The sequence below is a fragment of the Oculina patagonica genome, chromosome 6 (genome assembly GCF_052425735.1).
Source record: "Oculina patagonica isolate OP01 chromosome 6, crgOcupat, whole genome shotgun sequence".
NCBI classification, from domain to species: domain Eukaryota; kingdom Metazoa; phylum Cnidaria; class Anthozoa; order Scleractinia; family Oculinidae; genus Oculina; species Oculina patagonica.
Window position 1 is genome coordinate 31215247 of NC_135763.1, and position 22062 is coordinate 31237308.

Below are 22062 nucleotides of genomic sequence, written 5' to 3' on the forward strand. Positions count from 1 at the left end.
ATTACGCTGGCGAACTTGCCCATGAGGATTACAAAGAAATCATTTTAAAGCTGAAAAAAAATAAGTTTTCGCATCTTGTCATTTCTCATCGCCACCCTTACGGCACAAAATTTTTTTATTGAACATATTTTTTAGAGTAATAAATGGCTGACCCGTTCGCAACTTCTCCTCCCGAGAGCGTCAAGGGCGCTGCAAGTGAACAAGAATTAGCTTCCGTAATGGAACTGCTAGGAGCTGAACCAGAAAGTACAGAAAGCGCTATGGCACTCATTCAAGGCCCTGACATTCCTGCTTTGCGTGAACAGCTTGCAATCCTTGTTTCAACAGGCAAGTCCAAAGAAGCAATCGGTGTGCAGCTGACACACGAGCAGGTGAAGCGCTTGACAGATAAAGAAGTTGAAAAGTACTTAAAGAGATATGAGGCATACGTTGGATCCAAAACAACCGACAGCTTGATTGACAGCTTTATTTTTCTTGTTAGTAAAGTCGTTGGTATGGCCGTAAATATCAAGGACGTCAATGATTATCAGAAGGAACTCAAAAACGACTACATTATCAGTAAAGAGCTGTCCACTTTGGCAGGCGGTCTGGCTTTGAAATGCGGCCGATTTCTTGCCGTTGCAAATGCTGCGCTCATCACAACAAAGCACATTGATTTAAACGAATTGACAAAGTTGCAAGCCAAAGGGACTCTTGAGTCCCAGCGCCATGGCGCTGAAACACTAACTACTGAAGATTTTTCTGAGAAATGCTAAGAAAATGCTAAGTAATTACTGAACAATGCTTAGAAATTGCTGACCAAAAAAGTTTGCTGAGCATTTTTCATTTAAATATTATTTTTTTCTCATTAAATAATGGCCGAGATCGAACAACGTGAATCACAAACTCCGATCGCTCAAGAAGAACAGAAACAAGTTACTTCAACAACTCCAGCAACAAAGCCTGCCAAAAATCCAAAGAGAGTGGCTGCTGGCAAGCTCGCGGCTGAAAAAACAAAACAGGCTCGTGAAGCACAGAAAAAAGCTGCTGTCGAGGCTGCTGCAATAATTGCAAAAGAAAAGGAAAAGAAATCTGCATCTGCTAAGCGAAGTGTAACTTCGAGCCCTTCGGGCACGCCCGTGGAACCAGCTCCGACCGAGCCTCAGCCGCAATCAAGCGGTCTCACCACAAATCAATGGATATCTTTGCTTGGTATCGGCGTTGCAATCGTTACAACTTATGTGAAACGCGAAGACATAAAAGCCTTTATAAACGAAAAAAGAAGTCCAACATTTAAAGCTCCGCCAACTCTTATAACTGATGACACACCAGTTACAGCAGAAAGTATTGGAAGGGTTGCAACGCGTTCTTCAGACACGCGCCAAACGGGCTCTAGAATTCCGCAACCAACAAACCAAAATGGCTCAAAAAGAGGAATCCGTCCGATGGATTAAAAAAATTATTAAATAATTTTCATTTAAACATTCGATTTTTTAAAGTATACCAAACACGATGACCGACACGAAGACATGCACTATGCCTGACCCAATGGATTTTGGAAACTTTATTTTGTTGGGTCTCTGTGGCGAGTTCTTTGGGAAATTCTTCGAAAAAGATGAGGCACGAGCAACAGCTGCTTTGGAAGGGACAAAAGCCTTTTTTAACCAGCTGAAACCAGAAGAATTAAAAAATTTTATTGCTATTGATGAAAAAACTGTGGAAAGTTTAAACAGGCAGTTTGAGGATTTAATAAAACTTGAAAAAGAGTATGAAAAAATAGAAAATGAAGAAAAAAGAAAAGAGAAGATTGAAGAAGCAAGAAGTTTGATGTGTGCTGAAATGAAAAAAATCTTTTATTCCATGTTGCATGATGTGTTTGACCAACTAAAGTTTTAAAGAAAGTGATTTCTGTTTTACTTTCTGACTTCAGCAATTAACTTTTTTTTTATTAGAACTCTTTGATGAAATTAAAAGAATTCAAAAAATTATTTTTCAATTTAAATATTTATTTTTATTTTATAACAAACACCATGTCTGACAACAAACTCGTAAAAACACTCATGGATGCCGCGACTCTCACTGGCCTTGCCGCCGGAATCGGCTGGGCTGCCAAAAAAGTTGTAAAAGAAAACTTCACATCCGACCCAAGCAGCAGTTTTATGAACTATGTAAAGTTCACAGCCGTCATGGCTGGCAGCGTTGCACTTAAACAGTATCTCGAGGACCAGAAAATTCTCCCCACCAATTAAAAAAAAATATCATAATATAAGAACAAAAACACACAATGGCAAGCGTAGCGATTATGGCTGGCGGAGCTATCTTGAACGCTGCTGCTTTCATTGGCGGCAACTATCTTGCTCGAGCTTTGGGTGGCGGAGATGACGCCGCTTTGAAAGAAAAAGAAAGACACGACAAAGCTCTCGAGGCTTACCAGGCAGCTTACGCGAAGTACTCTCGCGACCGCACGAAGCTTCTCGACTGGATCGAAACCAACAATGAGATCAAACAGCAAGCGAAACAGAACTTTACGAACACAGACTACGCTTTCAAACTCTACAACCAGGCACATCCTGACAAACAAATGATTCCTCCGAAAGAACCCAAGTTCTCTGATTTTTATCAGCCAAGCGAGCAGCAGAAACAAGGTGAACTGATGTTCGTTGGCGCAGGCGCTCTTGCTCTTGGGTACGCTGCCTTTCGGTTTCTTTAAACGTTTCTTTTTTTTCTTGTATACGCATGGATGCAAAGATCTCGAAAGTCTACTATAGCCCCCAGGGCTACTGGAAGGGAATTGCAGCGATAAAAAAATTAGCCGAGGCTGCCAAGGTTTCCGAAGATGCCGCAAAAAAGTGGCTAGTTAAGCAGGCCCTTTGGCAGATCTACCTTCCGGCACCACGATACGTTCCTCGCCCAAAATTCGATGTTTCTTCTCCTAACGCGGTCCACCAGGCGGACCTTCTTTTTCTGCCACACGACAAACTGCCGCGAGGGCGAAAAGTTTACAAATACGCTCTGACTGTTGTTGACGTTGCCAGCCGATTCAAAGAGGCCGAGCCTTTGACCTCCAAAGATTCAACTGAGGTTGCAAAAGGTTTTCAGACAATTTACAGGCGAAGTGCACTAAAATGGCCACAGATGCTGCAAGTTGACCCTGGTCGCGAATTCATGGGAGCTGTTACCAAAGAAATGGAAAATCACAAAACCTATATTAGACGCGGGCGTGTTAACATTCACAGAGATCAAGCTATTGTTGAACGTTTTAATCAAACACTGGCAGGGCGCCTGTTTGGTTATCAGTACGGTGTCGAGATGAACCTGCCATCTGGCCAGCGGTCGACAGCGTGGGTAAAAAGGCTACCCGAAGTTGTTGCCGCTCTGAACAACGAAGTAACCAGTCTTACTGGTAAGAAACCTGCTGCTGCAATCAAAGAAAAGGCTGTTTCGTCAAAACCGTCCTCAAAATATACAAGACCTGTTGGCAAGAAAGAAAAAAAACTCCCCTCTCTCGTTAATGTGCGCTTCCTCTACCAACCTGGCGAGCTGGAAGGCGGCGTAAAAAGGGCTACAGATCCGATTTGGTCATTAAAAGTCTACAGCATTGAAAGGTCTGTTACTAAACCTGATCAGCCAGTGCTTTATTACTTGCACGATGGTCCAAAGCGCGGCTTCGTGCGTGAAGAATTGCTTGTTATTCCTCCAAATACACAGTTACCACCAAGCACTTAGTGCTTGAGCCCCTTTGGCTCAGAAAAGCTCTAAAAGTTATGTTTATGTAGGCTTTGTTTCGCAAAACTTATACCCGTAAGCATTTGTATGTATCCCATCATCCGCTATCCATCGCTTTGAGTCAAAAGGCGACAGCGATTTTTTGTTTACCACTATTGAATACATCTCGTGGGCATAGCTTCTTAGCATGTGCATTTCGTGAAAGCTTTCCTTGTTTTGAAAAAGTGTATCTTTGAAGTTTTCATGATCTATCTTATTCTTTGTCACACACTCTTTTACCCCCTTTGCTTTTTTTATATTTTTTTTGTCTTCTGTCATTATTGAATACATTTTTGGCCTCAAACAAACACACTCTGAAATTAGTTTTCCTGCGCATTCGTCTTTCATTTTTCCCAACACCTTTTTGTTTTTTGTTGAAAACAGCGAATGATCTTTCGGGTAGTCGCTTGTGTCGTACTTGTCAATGTTTTCTGCCATGTCCGCGTAAACGTCTTCTGTTTCTATCTCAAGCAAAAGGCTGTCTGTGTCTGTATACAAAAGCTCGCAACGCTCCCCGTACTCTTTTTTCAGGTGGTTGTAATAAAAATCGTACATACATAACTTGCTTACGTCAAGGATGGTCATGCCTGTGTAGACCGATTTATTAAGAAAAAGCTTACTTTTTCGCATGTCTATTCCAACCAGATCGTTTGAAAACATTACATGTCTTGAATACAATGGACTTGCAACTAATTTTCTTATTTTCTTTGTTTCGTCGCTGCGCACTATTCTTATGTCTACACGGTTTCTCAGGTTTTCCATTGTTTTTCCAAAAACTGAGTTATTCATCAGCTTGTAAAAGTTCTTTTCAAAGTCGCTTTTCGCTTCTTTTCGGAATTCTGTGTTCATCCGGATGTACGGCTCCATCCACGCCTCTTGTTCAAACTCTAAGGCCCTGTGCACTTTTTTGAGTTTCATTCCCTGTTTTAGATAAAACTGCAAGTTTCGGTAATGCACGACGTAATTGGTTTTGTCTTCAAGAGTTAAAACAAGCTTTTCGGTGTCTGGCGGGTGCAAATCAAGATTTTTTATTGTTTTGTTTTGGTAAGGCGAAAACATTTCTTTGTTTATTTTCTTTTTCTCTGGTGCTAATGGATAGCTGTTGTGGGCGTCATGCAGCTCTTTCGGGTATTCCAAGTCCACCTCTAAAATCCATCCAGCTTTTGCATACTCTTTTTTTGTCGTTATTTCTTTTTCTGTTGGCATAACCTTTTTCCATCTGAAACCACTTTTTGGGAGCGGCTTGCTCATTGCCCACCCGTAAAGGTTATTCGCATCGAGGTACGTTATGTATATTTTTGGCTGGCTCGGGTCAAATCCCTCAACATAAGGGTTGTTCGCCTTTGCATATCTCTTGCTTACCATCGAAATTCCGCCTCTTATTCCCCTTTCGACAAAAAGATGCATTTCATAGTCTGTAAGTAACTCAAGCTCCACCCATGTCTTTTTCAAGAGTGCGTCCCAAGAAAGGCCTGGCGTCGTGTAATAATTCGCGGGATCCAACCCGTACTTCTCAAGACCGAGTTTTCGGAAGCTTTCAAAGACGTCGGCTAACAGGGTCACGTCTGTCTTAACGTACAAATCGTGGTAGTCGCCCAGGGTCTGGCAGCCAAAGGTTTTCCACACTTTTTGCGCATGTTCATACTCTTTATCTGTTATGTGCTCGTCGTTAAGTTTGCTGTAAAACTTTTCTTTTTCTGGCAAACTTGTTTCTTTAAATCTTCCCCATGAGTCCATGTATTCGTAAGGATAGATTCCCTTTTTGCAAAGAAGTTCAAAACATTCTTCGCTTTCTTCAAATTCTAAGTTATCCTTTGTTATATTTAATGACTCCTTTGGTATCTCTTCTACAAGTTTTTCAAGCTTCCCAGGTAAAAAGTTCAAGCTGTCAATAAACCTTAAACCCCCCAGTGAAAATGTGATGTATTTTTCCATGTTGTTTGCGACACATTTTACCTCTTTCTGTGCCTCTTTTGAAATCTTTGACATTGCCTGCATTAAATGGTGTTCATCATAACCCCTCAGGTTGTGAAATGCAACTGGTATTTGAACCTTTTTCGGATCTATTCGCATCATAAAGTTACAAATGTTGTGTGCGGCTCCTCGAAACTTGCCTGTTATGTGGCAATGGTCTTTTACCACATCCTTGTAGTTCGGCTGGATAAGCGGCTTGTGGCACGCTAAGCAGTTTTTTTGGTTTTTCGCTGCTAATTTGTGTGTTTCTTTTTCAAGCTTTTTTAGCTTATAGTGGGTTTCGGTATCCAGGTTTTTTTCCTCTTTTTCCTTTCTGTAATAACATTTTTTGTGCATCTGCCCAAAGTAATTAAGCTCCTTTTTGTTTCCAATCCAAACTGGCAAAGAGTCCAAAAAGTTTTGTTTCATTAGCGTTTCTTCGCAAATGTGGCAATTGGTTGCATTTTTGAAGTTTACCCAGTCTTTTGCCGTCATCACAAGAGGTTTTGGCTTTGACAATTCATATCTTATTTTTCTTTCTTCACTTAAAAGACAGTTCAAAAATACTTCAACGGCGTTTTGTCCTCTGTACACAAATGTTTTTTCGTGTTCACCATCACTCCTTACAACTGTGTAAGCAAATCCGCATGCCTCGTGCTGTTCTGTTTTGTCTGTGTAACTCGGCTTCATGTCTTTCACTTCTTCACCAAGGTCTTTTCTTTTCTGGCGCTCCTCGGCCGTTTCGCGTTTACATCCTTGCATCTTTCTTAACAATGCCTCAAAGTCGGCGTAAATTACAAAAGGCGCTTTCATTTGTTTGTGGTAGTTTTTAAAAGAAATAGTGTTTTTCCCCTCTTCCGGCATTTCGATTCTTGTTGGCCTGCCGTTAACTCCATTGCAATATTTTTCGTGCTTTTCGAGCAAGTCTGCTCTTGTAAAACCGGTCAAGCACATCATGCAAAAGTGTTTTTTGTTGTGTGATTTAGTCTGATCGTAAAGCAGAGCGCATACTCTTTTTACAAAACAGTAGTGCTGAATTAATCCTGACTCAATTAACATAAGGTTTATACGGGAAATGCTATTTTCTTTTTTGCTTGTTCTGAGAGGTATCACACAGTCGTCTTCCCATCCAAACACATTTATTGCAAGGTTGTTGTTTTGCGCCTCAAGCCTGTCAATCTGCTTTAGAGGCGTTGGAAAATCGATTCCATTGTAGTTTATTCCGTCGTCAACTGGGTATCTGCTTGTTCTTTGCGGATTTTTCCCATCTCTTGGCGGAAATAATGCAGCTCTCAAAGCCCATTTCAAACATTCGTTATCCCTGTTTTGCACGTTAATAACTGCTTTTTTGTTTGCCAATTTTGGTGGTAAAGGCAGATAACTCCCCCCTCTCAATGGCTGATAACGCGCGACATTGATATACGCCATTTCTATTCTTTCAATTTTCCACCCCGAGCCCTTCTCTGACCAAGCCTCAATTTCTCCCTTTGCTTTTTCGATAAATCTGACAAACTCTTTTTCGATTTCTTCTTTGGTGTTTTTTGAAAACACGTGCGGTTCTCTTTCACTGAAATAGTGGTTCATGTGTTGCGTAACTCCGTCTCTTTGTATCGAAAATTTAACTTCAAGTCCAAAGCTTGCTTTTAAGCTTCGTAAGTCATCAATTTCGCTTTCCAAAAGATCATAAAACTTTTTTTTGTGTTTTTTTGCAAAAATTAAAAGATCTTTGTTGTTAGTGTCAGTTTCGGGTATGTTCATTTTCCATACTCTAAGCCATTCGTTAAAATCGGTGTGGGCGAGTGAAAAAGACAAATTTCTTTGGGGGTTTCTTTGAAATTCACGGAGGTTTTCCTCCATCATAGCTTGCAAAACTTCTGACGAATATCTTGCGGCAGCCATCTGTTGCATATACTTAAGAAAAATATTTGTTCAATTGAAAAATAAATCTAGCACACAGGTGGCGCTCTCTGTTGCTGCGGGCCGTTAGAGGTGCCGCCAACGTCTTTTTTGCAACTCGTTTCGCGAGGGGGGTAAGAAAGGCGTCTTGCGTTCCGCGCACACATGTAAATTAGGAGTTGTGGACACAAATTGTGACAAGGAGCGAGGCGAGCCCGGGCGAGCCGAGCGAGTTGTCACAATTTGTGCCACAACTCCTAATTTACATGTGTGTAGACTAAATAAAAGTGAAGGAAAATAAATTCAGTAATATTATGTAATAAAGCGTTACTGTTAATTTAAATCAGCAATGATCAGTTGACAAACCGTTTAGAACTGTAAACGTCTTCACACCGGCAGGTCCTTTTCCAAAGTTATTCTCAGCAAACACCTGCAAAGAGGGACAGGGATACTTTTAGTTATTCAACATAAGCTGGCAGGAAACTGGTGGATAGCCTACGAACGCAGAAGTATTTCTTAACTCGTGGAAGGAAGCTAGCCATCCTTGTATCTGCATGTTAAACAAATGTCAGAAAATGACAAGAACTCCATGCATAAAAAAGTCGAATATAATACTTTAACGCAAAAACCGCATAGATATTAGAAGAAACGAAGCAATAATTTGAAATTGAAGCTATACCGTAAGCATTAAATATGTCGGTGAAAAGGGTAACTGTCTAAACAGTTTCGTTCAGCTTTGTCGTTAATTGTAGTAAGAGTGAATACTGAGACTTTCGAAAATGCAGACACAATTCCTGAAACATATGACATGTAAATAGGTTTTCCCCTTCTTCAGTCAAAATTTACTGATCCATTTTTTTTTTCTTAAAAATTAACTATACTAACCAGATATTAGACTGTAGAAAGTAATGCTTTCTAGCCAGTCACGTGGTATATTCGCCACCCACCTGAAAGTCGTAAGTTTTTCCTGCCTTTAGATCCATAAACTGCTGTTCCATTTCCTTTGTAGTAAGAGTCTTGGTATCTGAGGAATCATCCTTTCTGACGTATTTCACGTGGTAATTTTTTATGATTCCGTTTTTTTCTTCCAACTTCCACGACACAAGAACAGTGTCCTTCGTTTGTTCAACAGAGACTTCTGGTTTACCGGGAACTATAAAGTAAAATAAAAACCGTTACATGGGGGAAATGTTTTCTAAATTTGATTACTGTAGATTGAAAAAATGGACGGCTAGTCATAGATGACGTTACCACCGTTTGATAGAATACCATCCAGAAATTAAAATCGTTCAACCATGCATGGCGCGTGTACTTATTTTCGTGTTTTGCTTTTTAAATCGCGAATTAAATACCCGCGAAAATTTATTTCTAACTAAGTCCCGCGAAATATGCCCGTTCCATTTGCGCGAAATTAAGTTCCCGCGAAAATAAGTAACAATAAGGTATAGTAATGTCATAGTTTACTTGAAGTATTCCGTAAACTTTACAAACTCACTTGTTCCTGTAGTCCTCATTGTGATTGTCGTGAAGTTTCCTTCAACTCCATGTTTTCTTTTAGCCACCTCACTCACTCTGTTCATGGCGTAGACTTTAAAAGTGTAGTTCATGAATGACAAGAGGTTTGTTACAATCACTTGCGTCACGTTCAGTCCTTCCTTACTAGGTATGTAGCCGACATCACTCCCGCAAGATTCCTCAATACATTTCTTTTCGTCGTTAATGTTACATAGCTTACGACAATTGATCTTATAAGACACGTGACTCGTGTCACCGGTGACTAAGGGAGGCAGCCATGCTATCTCAACTGCACTTCGGTTGACGAATGTAGCGCTGACGTTCCTTGGAGTTGATGGCAAAACTAAATGTAAATAATTACACATATTTATCAGTATGACGTTCAGGGGACACAAACGAGAAAAAAGTAAATAATTTCACTGAACTCCTGAATCTCAAAATAAGCTATTACAAATTCAAACTTTAAGGAGCCAGAAAGTAAAGCAAACCACTCAACAGAATCTACCAACAATATAAATAACCATCGAGCTTGCATTGTAAATAAAAAGTGTGTCTTTTTACCTGTGCAATTGAGGCCATTTTGGTCGTTGTACGTTCCATCTGGACAGGCTAAGGGTCAAAAGAGAAACAATTAACCCACAATGCCCGAATGAGCATGAGCATGAGCAAGAGCTACCATAAATTAAGGGGAAATGATCAGGTGAGAAAGGGGAAGTGATATGTTTTCCCTGTTTTGTGATCATTGGGCACTACTGATTGCATCAGTGAGTTCGAACGCTTTGCCCAAGCGGACAATCATTACAATCTTACATCGTACTTTTATGTATTATTATTATGCATCAAACTATGAAGAGGGATGTTTTGCTAGGAAATTTGGGACTTATGCAACAGCTTGAAGTAGTTCAAAAGCTGCCACACCCCTTCCCTACTTAGTCTACCCGTTTAATTCAATTATTGGCAGTGGCCATTTTCTCAAATTATTCGCCACCGACAGGACACCTTCTGTCTCGCTTATATGCAGACAATTGAATGTTGACTTGGCGAGGTCTTTTTAAAGAAGCTCTAACAATGTTTAGAGTCAAAATGCCCTGTATAACAGTGAACTGGAGCTGAATGCAAATCCATTCCTGGGGTAGCCCCTACCCTTATTCAAAATCAGTTAATACAGAGTACATATAAAACGAAACAGTAATTTTGTAGTACTCGTTCATTTACCGTACACTAGTCCAAAAAATAGCAACACACGACGTAGAATTCAAGAACCCTTGTAACATACAGATGATTGTCTGCAGCGAACTTGGAAGAGCTGAAGCTCTCTGGCGATGGGCTAACGCTCGAAATGTCAGCTTTTCCAAATTCACTTTGGTGAGTAATCAGCTAAGAGTTTCAAATGCCCGTCAACAGTTATCTTAAAAAGCTAATCACTTTGACCGTAGAACATACCTTGGCATTTTCCCCCAACATTTTGCATGTCCTCCTTACAGATGCATCTTCCTTTTAATCCACTCATGTCCCACTCACCATTGCTTTTACAATGAACGTACAAACTGCCCTTTATATGGACCGTATCTTTCTCACAATTTCCTTGAACTTGAATGGATTCTGAATCATTTGCTGGAGCTACAGTTCTCGGTAGCATCACCAAACTGTCGCTAAGTGTTTCCTTTGGACAGAAGTTATAAGTGACTTTCACAGAGTACAGAACAGTGCAAGCTCCTGAATTGTGGAGTGCTAATAGAACATGCCTTCCTTTAACAAGGCTGTTAATTGTTATGAAAGTTCTCAAATTGGTAGGCTGTCTAATTTCGGCCACTTTTTCATACGCCGCTGGGTTAATGAGAGGGTCGGGATACTTAGTCGGGTCTTGAATAAACTGGTCAGATTGGTTTAAGTACAGGCCAAACGTATCATCGCAGTAAGGTCCTCCATTGTTCGGTTGGAAGCCAGAACAACTTGTAATGCGGTACTCGATAGTGATGTCAATCCTGTTAGCTTCACTGACTGCAAATTGATCACTAATAAGCCAATTGTTTGGTTGGGAGTCCGACGGTGTTAATCCAACATTACATGCTCTGTATCGTGCAGGGTTGGTCTGTCTTATCCACTGCACAAATGAACAAATAAGCAATACACCAATGAAGCATCGATAACTCATTAAGTAACTCTACTTGCTTTAATGCTATCGTTCTTAACAATAATTGTAATCCACAACACAGCTGCTATTAATAATTTCAAACTGAAAATTTCTTTTGACTCATACAAGTAAACCCGGTTTTCAATAAGCAATGATCTTTTTTTCATTATTTTGACAGGCATATCTTTCCAGGGCAACTACAGCATATAACTGAAATAAATGCTCGAGGGGCTTTTTTACATCCCCATTTTGGAAACACGGCGTTCATTCCAGAAAACGGTATTCTTTGTATTATATAGCTCTAGTTTTAACTACAGATCTAGAGCAGTTGCTAAGGAATTACTAATGATGGTTTTTGCTGGCAAGCCATATATTTAAGAACGTTTGGTTATGGTAAATGGTGATTTTTTTTGGAGGGGGATGGGGGAATTTGGGTTGAGGAAATTGATATTGCGCGCGCGTAACTAGTGCCAGTCCCAAACTGCGCATTAGAATTTAAAATTCCTAAGTTAAAAAGAGTTGAAGATAACATGACCTTTTTTATAACCTTATGTTTTGAATTGCCGTTTACATGTAAAGATGGAACGCTACTTAAAAAAAGTCTGCAAATATGGGTTCATTACGCCGTTCCTTTTAAAATAATGCGAACTTCATAAAAAAAAATAAAAAAAAAAAAAAAAAATACGACGCATTAATCATGTGGATGTTCTTTTCCGCTGTCACTAATTTAAATTTGCAGATATGTATGTCCTTGCAGTTTAAGGGTTTAGTTTATTTCGGTTACGTGAATTGTCGTATATGGCCGTGATTTGAAACTCTTGAAATTTTCTTCAAAGGAACAAAGTTGTACAAAAAGCTTAACCATAGCGGGATTAGGAGGTTTGGTTCGAAAAAAAAAAAATGACGGCCAGAAAACTTTATTAGCAACAAATTGGTAGTTAAGAATTTAACTCTGCTGATTAGTTAATTAGTGCATCTATTCTCGGCAAATGCGCGCGCCAAAGTTACGAGCACGTTTTCGGTTAACCGGAGAGCAGGCTCTTTCTCCCTTCGGGGCAACGACGCGAGCGAAGCGAGCCTTTGCGCGAGAGGGCTCGCCACGCTCGACACACGACTCAGCGGCTCGCTTCGCTTGCGTCGTTGCCCCGAAGAGAGACAGAACCTGCTCGCCGGTTAAAGCTGATTTCCAGTCCGTACTGCGCAGACTCGGGGTTTGTTTTCGTTTTTGTTTTGAATTCATTGAAACGTTACACTTCGGTGACAGCATACATGAAGTTTTTAAGTCCGCCATTACAGTTCGTTTCGTTCCAGAATTTCCGATGAGCTGAAACGTCGGTTTGAAATAGCGTCAAGGTTCTTCTACTCGTTATTATTTGTTCTGCAAGGATATCTGGCGTTAATAATGAAGAAAAAGGTAAGTTTGTCGCGGAATTTTTAGTTTTGCTTGTAAACATTTCTTCGTGGTGGGCTCACATAAACATTGCAGCCGAGATTGCGCAGTACGGACTGGAATTCATCTTTAACGTGCACGTGTTAGTACTGTATATCATGGTATATATATTGCACCTAAGTTGCAATGGGAAATAGACACTGGTCTCCTTTGAATCGTTCAAAAACTAAATCTTAAGCGGTCTATCGTAGCGGTCCGTATTGCAAAATCCGTCCCGCTCAGGGAACCAATCAGAATGCTTGTTTAATACTTTGTCGACCAGTTTGTTATAACATAGAGGGCAGAATTACTGAATGCTGATTGGCTGAGACAGAGGGCATTTTTTCCTTAATTTTGGTAATTGCCCCGGGCAAAATTACTAGATCCTGATTGGAAAAACAGGAAAACTGCTCGTTTCTGATTGGCTGAGCGCGCTGCACTTCGTTAGCTTCAAGACGGCGGGATTTTGAGCAGAATTTTCAAACACAGCGCTCGCTTGGACATCGATCTTTTCGAAATTTGACTTCAGTTTCCGCAGATATGTGATGAAAATGGAATGGAAACGGGGTGATAGCTTGAAACGAAGATCCGAAAGCTGAAACAGAAGATTATTACAGTTGAAAACGGTACAAAAATTGGATCAGACACTTGCGAGTGTGCGACGATTCAAACTTATTCATAGCGGCCGGCAACTGACATCTCTGTTTCACTTCTGTCATCTCTAAGACTCATCACCAGCAACCCAGGATATAAAGGAGGACATACATAGTTTTTTCTGTGAAAGAAGGTCACATCTACCGGACAAATTACTTCTACATGTTTGTTTGGGGTCGTCGTTTGCTGTTTATATCTATGTCGAGGACTGACATGTGAAGCCGCTCGTAGACGGAAAGCTTCAAAACGTGCAAACAGGTGAATAAAATTAAGCTTACGTTTATATTGAGTGTTCGCTTGTTCAGTTGTTAATAGCTTTTTTATTATTTTCACGACTTTCATACCTTTCATTGCATACAACTGTCAGCGTTATTCTTTTCGAACGCCAAGATTTGCTCGATTATGAGGAACGTTTTCGTTTTGCAAGCCAAATTATTAAGCTTCGCGCTGTACATAAGTTATTATAACCATCGACAATATTTTTCAGAAAATTTTGCCCTCTATGTCATAAACAAGTAATCACATGTGTCCTCGTAAAATTAAGGATTAATATCACTTGTGTTTTCAGAAGTTGTAGAAATTGCCCTCGTCGCTTCGCGACCCTGGCAATTTCTACAACTTCTGAAAACACGCGTGATATTAATCCTTAATTTTACTCGGCCCCATGCGATTACCTATACAAATGAATTATGCTATGTTATGTCAGCAGTTACGTCCAGAGAGAGACGGTGAAAATATGAACCGAATAAGGTTCGCTTTGCAGCTAGCAAATAGGACGCGATGCTCTCCATGCCATTGTTAACTCACCCCTTTCGTTTCCCAGTGCCATTCATTCGCTGTATTCACCAGTGTCACTGGTCTTGATGAAACGCAAGCTACAAACGTCCACACAATAAAGACAACGAACCAAAAATGTTCCATAAAAAGCGGGTGGTGGGTTTCCAAGCGTTTTATACCTATAAATATGACAATAAATGTATTGATAATTAGAATCAGGCTGTTCTGGGTACAGTCGAAGCTCTCGTAAGCTGGCCGCTTACGAGAATGGTTCTCGTAAGCGGCCACTAGAGGTGTCGGGGGATGTCGGGGATAGATGGCCGCTTACGGGAGCTCGCCCAGCTAACATTTACCGTGGAAGACGACAAAATAAAATCATTGAGACGAACGGCGATGTGAAGTTGATTGATAAAAACAAGATACAGGGATTGTTAATAGGATTTTCTTTGGAGTGTCCGCTTACGGGAGCTTAAAAACAAAGAAAAAGTCTAAGTCGTAATTTCTGAAAGTATCCGCAGCCGCTTACGGGAATGTCCGCTTACGAGAATGCAAAAATACAGAGTAAAAAACGGGGTTTCAAACAAGGCGGTCGTAAGTAGAGCTGCCGCCCCCGGGGGGGGGGAGGCTCCGGGGAGGCTCCGCCCCAGTTCTAACCCCTTACCCTTTTATATACCATGGCGTGGACTTAAAATAGGACGTTTTTCTTGTCATTTTTATGTAGCGCTTAATAGATTAAAATAATACAGCCATAAATTGCGTCTGTTCGAAATATTTTATTTAAAGGCCCTTTTAAATAGCCAAATGACAGATTTCCATACCCTTTCATATACTTTAAACTCGTAAAATCCCTACCCTTTTATATACCTGAAGCCTGAAAAAGGTACCCCTTTCGGGCGGAGCCTCCCCGTAAAGGCAATTATGGGGAGTACCCCCCCCCCCCCGCCTCAGCCTTTCCGCTTACGAGAGCGTCCGTTAAGAGAGCTTCGACTGTAGTAGTACTTTCAAATGACCATATGTTTGCGTGACAAACGAGTATTATTTATTTCTAAGTAAAAAATAGTGAGATAGTTTCCTCTGCGTGATTCACAGTATCGCTTCAATGAACTATGAGCCTGGCGACTCTTTATCAGTTTGCGATAGATGCGTTAGGCTCGATTTCCAGTCGCTTTTTCGGAGGGACGAGTCAGCGGCTGTGCTGAGTGACATGTTTGCGTGACACACGAGGATTATTTATTTTTAAATTTTTAATGACAATAATTTCCCCTGCATGATTTACTTCTCCTCTTTATGTCCTTTGTTATATGTTAAGTATTTCTAGTGAAAATATACTTATGGATTGTAAATATCAAATTGACTTTGATATGGAGATTTTGGCGCCCCGTTTCCGTCCTTGCCAAAGTTAAAAAAATCCAAATGTTTTACGGTTCTTTCGCCTTTCTGCACCATGAACAGTTCAGTAGCATCACAGGCACGCTAAATGCGTCAAAAATTCCACGAATATAAACAATTGCATACTACAGCAATATAACATAAGTAGAGACACCGACCAGTTCGCTAAGCTAAAGTATGTGACATTGTTTGTGCTAGTTGTTTTATTAACTAACACATTGCTATTAAAGTCGAAGTGCTTCTTTTAAATAATGTAAACTATTCAACTTCTAGTTAAACAGTAAATTTAATAGGTAATTGCAAGGAAAGGCTTTCTAAAGATAGGTGAGTGAATATTGAACAGTTTCCGCGTTGTGTGACGAACATGTTCGCTCCTAGAGATAACATTCCACCTGATCAAACAATATTACCCGGGAGTTAACTATTCGGAAGAATTCACGGAAATGCCGATAGAACAGACACGTATGCTTGAAATTAAGTGAAAAATTACACGTTCGCGGTTGTAAGGACAACTCATTGTCCACCATGGTCGATTCCCTTGACCCGAAGCCGCACGGGAAGCTATAGCGGCAAGAAGAGAAATCAACTATTTACGTCACACTTATATCGACAACAAATTATTTATAGAGTCTAGCCGGCACTCCGATGCATTCTCCTACATGAATAATGTTTCCTCGGCGACATAAATTATCTTAAATTCCCATTCTTCTAACGAGAATACGATAATGAAACACTACACCCGAACACTGTTTTCCTCGTCGTGTGATTGAGATGAGTGCTTTGAGGCGTCGTCGGCGGAAACCTACAGATACTAGTGTAATTTATTTCATCGTTTGACTCGAACTTGTGTTAAAGAACCCGCTTAAAAGTCTCAAAGAATTGCCATGTTCATAGCACTCATAATGATCGACAAGTAGCAGTTTGGCCATTTGTTCTTGAACACCGTGCAACTTGTTTTGAAATCTATAAACAAAGCGTCGTCACTAAAACTTTGACCTTGTCAAAGAAACGTTTACATCCAACATTACTCACCAATTTCTCATCTACTACCAGTTCATAAGCCGTCAAGAAAACCTGGTAAAGCTGAGTTTACCTGGAGCCGATAACCAAGGAAGAAAGAAGTCAAATCATTACAGCAAACGATTACGCGGGGTTAATGATTACTGCACGTAATGAATATGCAGAAAGGAAGTAGTTACACAATAATGGCTTTTATAAATAGTTACACAATTGCGTGTGTCACGCAACGCTAACAAGCGGAATCAGAAACAATCGAGAATTTCGTTCACCTTGCAGATTTAAAAACGTGTATCTCAAAAACGGTTTTCTTTTTAGACATATAAGAAATGTATATATTTTAACTTTTGGGGGGTTAATTCTATGTTAGTTCAAATTCAATCATAACATCTATCCGCGCGAAACGTACGCTACGGCATGCGGAAATATTTTAATTCTTTCTCAAATTCGGCTTAATCATAGATTCCATCAACCAAATTTCAGGTCTCATAATAGACCAGTTCTATTAATACTGAATTCATATTTCATCCACCAAAATTTCTAAATTAAATAACATGTTTAACTCCGAAGATGTTCAAAACTCTGAACCTATCCTAGCTTATCCTACCTCCCACAAATTACCAAAAAAAATGTGACGTCATTACTAAAGCTACAGTTCAAAGGTGCAGCAAAATCAAAAGTGTCTCTAGTCTCATGTTTCTTGGTTAAAGTGACCTGAAACCGAAATAATGGACCTGACGTACTGTACATACATAGCTACTTGAGCTCCACTCGTGTATTGAATATTGGCATTCGAGTCCATCACGCAAGACGTTAAGACATTCAAACATCTCAATTTTCAGGCAATTTGCTTTGAACATTGTGGTGCAGTCTGCAAAGTATGGCATAACCCGATATCTTTCCAAAATTTATTTTAAGTATATAAGGACATGTACAAGTACAATTCAACACACTCATGTCATCCTCCAACATTCACAAAATCCAAATACACACTCAGTACTAAAAATTTAAGGGAATATCAGTATGGAATAATCTTCCAACATCTATCAAAGAAGTTAAAACAACTAGCTTAATTATTTTCGACTTATTCACTGAGGAAAAAGATTAAAACACATTTTCTTCTCAAACAGACAAACGGAGACTTCAGTCAGTATCGTTAACTGAAATATTATAATCAACATACTATATGCTATATACTGTAACCTACATGTCACAGCCATGTATATCTAATTTGTTACAATTGTAAACTTGTCCAGGGACTCTCCTCGTAAAGCCTTCAATAAGGGTTTGCTGAGAACTCCTGCCCACGTATTTACTCGAATAAGCGCCGCTGCGCATATTAAGTTTTTCGCACCTTAAGTGCGGTGCTTATTCCAGGGCGGCGCTTATTTAAAATCTGGACGCCACAAAGAATCTTATCCTTTACAGTAATATAAAAATAGCGTCTTTTGATTTTCAGTTTTCAACTCTTGGTCATGAGACGGAATTGGCGCTAGCTGTCCTGGCAAAGTTTCAAAACGTTCAAAAGTACAGAACTACGTATTGTAAGAATATTGAATAGAAAAAACTAATGGGCAAGCGGTAAAACAATCACTTTGAACTGTAAAACATCGATTTTGATGAAAAGAAATGTTCAAGCCTGATTCAGGGTTACTTTGAAGTGCCATTTTTAGTTAAACGAAATTCATCAAATAAGCACCGCATCGGGACTGCAGCACTTATTCGGGGGCGGCGCTCATTAACTTTTCTGTCCCAAATGCGGTGCTTATTCGAGGGCGGCGATTATTCGGGGGCGGCGCTTATTCGAGCAAATACGGTATTTTCCCTCCCTTCTGGGACATTTAAACATATATATAAGGCAAGCAAAACACCAAGCTTTCAATTAAGGTTACACAATACCTTCGCGGGTGCCCTTCAGAAAAAAAAATCGTACGCGTGTTGTTTTAAAGTAAACTACCACAAAGTATATATCAATAGAAATGTAAAGAACTGTAGAAAAAAATAAAATATTTGCTGGTTGGCAGAGCCATTTAAGAAAAGAAAGAGGCCGGTAAAGAAAAAACGACCTAGTGTCCTCCCGCCAACACAATCACTATTGCAAAAGTACTGCACAATGTAAATCAGCAAGCATCAATCTCTCAAAGTGTATCAGGCTTTTTCTTATTTTTTATGGTTATCTTTTTATATAGACTCGAATAATTTGCCGACCCTGTTGCGTCCGCGGCCGTCAAAGGAGAAATGTCTTAATATTGGAAATCCCCGACATACTTTTGCTCTTTAAATTAATACTTACCGAACCTTCTGGTCAAACTGTTCGTTACAATTTGCCAACTCTACATACCCTATTTAATCATTCAAAGAGATGGTATTCTCGCGAGAGACAATTGCGAGTTTTCGCTATTTAAGGATTTGTAAACATCATTGTTACGCTCTTATGTCAACAAGATATGCCACCGGCCAATGAAATGACGACACCCCGGCCCTACCGTTCACAGAGAGCGAAATGATCTTCGCGGGAATTCAAAGGCAATAATAGTGTGACAGTCACGTTAGTTCACCCGTTCTAGCTTCAGTGGGCGAGAGAAATGGTAAAGCTAAGTAAAATATGCAGGGGAAGGGTACAGACAATTTAGTGGCAACGGGAAGGTTCATTTGTTCGAAGGATCCCTTGTCACTGCCGGCCAACATTTTGACTGCGTGGGAGGCTAGCCAACATTCAGCTTTGTTTTCTTCTTAGGACATGGCTTCGATTTGTTTTTCGCTGTCCACGGACTTTTTACCATATTTTTAACTTGTTTCACAACCTCAGTAACGTCAGTAACGAGAAATGAAGAGCCAGAAAAACGAGGAGTGATGTCAATGTCATGTGAACAGAAAATGCTAATGAGGTCCTCGTAATAAGAGCTGTCGGACAAGGCCGTTGCGCGCAAAAACGTCGCCAGGGAGTTAATGCGCCATGAGGATAATGTTATTAACTTTTATTTAAAAAACTGTTTTTTTTTTTCGAAATACATGTAACTCGCGCGCGTTTTAAGATTTTACTCTCATTTTTGGGAAAATGTCAGATTTATAGTAAACTTTTATTTTAGTCCAAAAATTTTTTTCGACAAAACTAGCCCTTTGAAGGTCAGTTGTGTAACCTTAAGATCTCAGAAATTAAACTGATCAACAAATATCAGTTGATATGTTTTCAATGAGCACATTTTCCAGGTATTTCTGACAGTGAGTTGAAAAACGATTTCCTATTTTTGTTTTGTTTTTATTTTTTCATTTTTTTTTTCATTGAAATTTTTTTCATTGAAAGAAAAGTGTTTTGATTATAATCAATGTACTATATGTTACAAAAAGTAAAAATTATTTTTCAATGTAACTTCCATCCTGGCCCTCTAAGATTTTGCAATCCTGACCCATAAAAAATTAATTTCAGTTCAACTGACGAGCTATTTTGGTTTAGAACTCCTCAAACAACGCAATTTTTTAAATACACACAGCTGTCGCTAGTCATTTGCGTACTTCTAAAACACTTTCAGAAAAGACAAAACATATTAGTTTTTGTAGATAAACATTAAAGATAAGCCGAGGACGCTTTTTGAAAACGGAGTGCAACGGAGCCAGATTATATAAAACGGCTCGATGGGAGAATAACTTGAAACCTTTTAACGATAGAAATTTTAACGATAGAGAAAGATTTATTGAAATGTCGTTGTTAAAGGGACGACAGTAATGTTTGTTTTGACTAACAGAACGCTTCCCATTTTTTACGAAGAATCCAGCTGTTTCGGTGAAAAATTGAATATAAATGGAAAGGTCGTTCGTTCTTGATATTTTTTTTTTCGGAAAAATGGAATATTGGGGTATTTTTCTTTTCTCGTTTTTACCTGAATATATTCTGGGAATATCACTGTACATTTTGCTTTTTCGCACTATAAAAATACCATCCTTTTCGATTAAAAACGCGGCTGCACTGTTTTGGGGAAAAGTGAAATGGACACGATCCTTTTCAAATGCTTCACACTCTTCGGCCGACCATTGCGTTTGTTGAAAAATGTACTGTTCCGCCATTTGCCGGAAAATTTTCGCAGGTTATTTTTCAAAACAAGGCGCTCAAAAAAAAACAAATACAACTTACATTAACAGTAAAAAGGTACTCATTCGTACGTTTTTTATCTTTACTCGCCTGAGTACAACATTTTAGAATTTTCCACAGAGGGTGAATTATAATTAATTAAATTTAAATTCAAAACCTCAACCGAGTTCTTGTCTGGTCAGCTCGTCTTTTTGGGTTTGTGGTTCGATGACAGGTGTATTACGATCGATCAAAACATACACAGTGTTTCATTTTGTGTGGATTTGCGAGAGAGAAGAAACTTCTTATGACCTACAAGAAAAAAAAAAACGGTAAGTCTTAAAAAAAAATCGATAACAGTAATAAGTTGTTTTCATTGTTTTGAAACATAACTCTATAAGAAGCGCGTTGTTGGCATATCACGTTTCTTTGAATTGATTTTAGCAGGCGATCAATACGGGGGAGTCAACGTTACTTGGTAAAGAATATAGACTTTTATTAGCATTTAAAGTCATTCATATTTTATCATTAAACAGTATTCAACTCCCCGTGGAGAGTCGCATTAAGGAGCTATGTAATCTATGGTCTATGGGCCATAAAGTCATTTTTGTGATGCACAATAATGCTTTTTAATAGAAAGAAACCATTACATTGACCGGATAATAGACTACCGGGGCAGAAAAAATATCAGACAGTAAAAGGATGGCTTTAAATGAGGAAGATTAAGAAACTTAAACATTGAGGATAATTTTTCAAAACTTTCAGTTTTAACCGTGCATACAACTTCTTAATTGGTTCAGCGAGCGTGTTACAGCGATTAACAGTCCATTACTGTATAATATTTTTTTCACGCGACCATTTGGTCTAAACATGTCACGTGACGCGGGATACACGTGTCAAAAATGCGATGTGAATGTTCAGATTTCGAAGAAAATAAGATAACATAAACTGTTAAACTGACACAGCTGTTGGCCTGTTGTCACGTTGGTCTACCATTCTCGTCCCCAGAACTGCTGGTCCTTCTCAGCCGGCTGAGCCTGGGGCACGAGCAACAAGTGGCTCTGGGGACACATGATTTGATTGGCTAGATCTTTAACAAAGGAAATTTAAATTTGACAAATCAAATCAAATCAAACCAACTCAAATCAACCCTTTGTTATACCTTAAGGTTACTATTGTTAGCGGCTACTAATTTTAGCGATTTTAGCGAGTTGGACAAAAATCGCTAAATTAAGTACTCGCTAAAATTTGTCTCGATCAAATTTAATACGCGTTTAATTTAAATACCCCCCCCCCCCTCCCACCCTAAAGGGAAACATAATTAAGCATAGTCGACATGAAAAATTCTTTTAAAAATAGATGACATAGATGCCAGTAACTTTGTTCTTTCTGGCAATGCAAATACTCGTTCAATTTCAAGTGAGCTTGTTCTCTTCCTGAACATTTACATCCATCTTAGCTATATGTTCATTAAAAACAGGTTTACAC

The 22062-nt window shown here is 39.4% G+C and overlaps 1 protein-coding gene and 1 long non-coding RNA gene across 2 annotated transcripts in view; one reads left to right on the forward strand and one right to left on the reverse strand.

Moving 5' to 3' along the window:
* LOC144658112 (ephrin type-B receptor 1-B-like) overlaps positions 1-16691 on the reverse strand; it is a 34869-nt gene extending 18178 nt beyond the window's left edge. The window contains exons 1-7 of the mRNA XM_078518445.1: positions 16524-16691; positions 14133-14281; positions 10552-11212; positions 9670-9717; positions 9089-9451; positions 8541-8746; positions 7960-8023 (exon numbers count right to left, since the gene is read on the reverse strand). Coding sequence (XP_078374571.1) covers positions 7960-8023; positions 8541-8746; positions 9089-9451; positions 9670-9717; positions 10552-11212; positions 14133-14246 — 1456 coding nt within the window. The 5' untranslated portion in view covers positions 14247-14281; positions 16524-16691. The remainder of the gene's footprint in view (positions 1-7959; positions 8024-8540; positions 8747-9088; positions 9452-9669; positions 9718-10551; positions 11213-14132; positions 14282-16523) is intronic.
* Positions 12987-13987, forward strand: LOC144658837 (uncharacterized). The gene is made up of 3 exons (XR_013571793.1): positions 12987-13028; positions 13127-13297; positions 13398-13987. It is a non-coding gene; the product is annotated as an uncharacterized LOC144658837 (long non-coding RNA).
* Positions 16692-22062: the final 5371 nt, after the last annotated feature.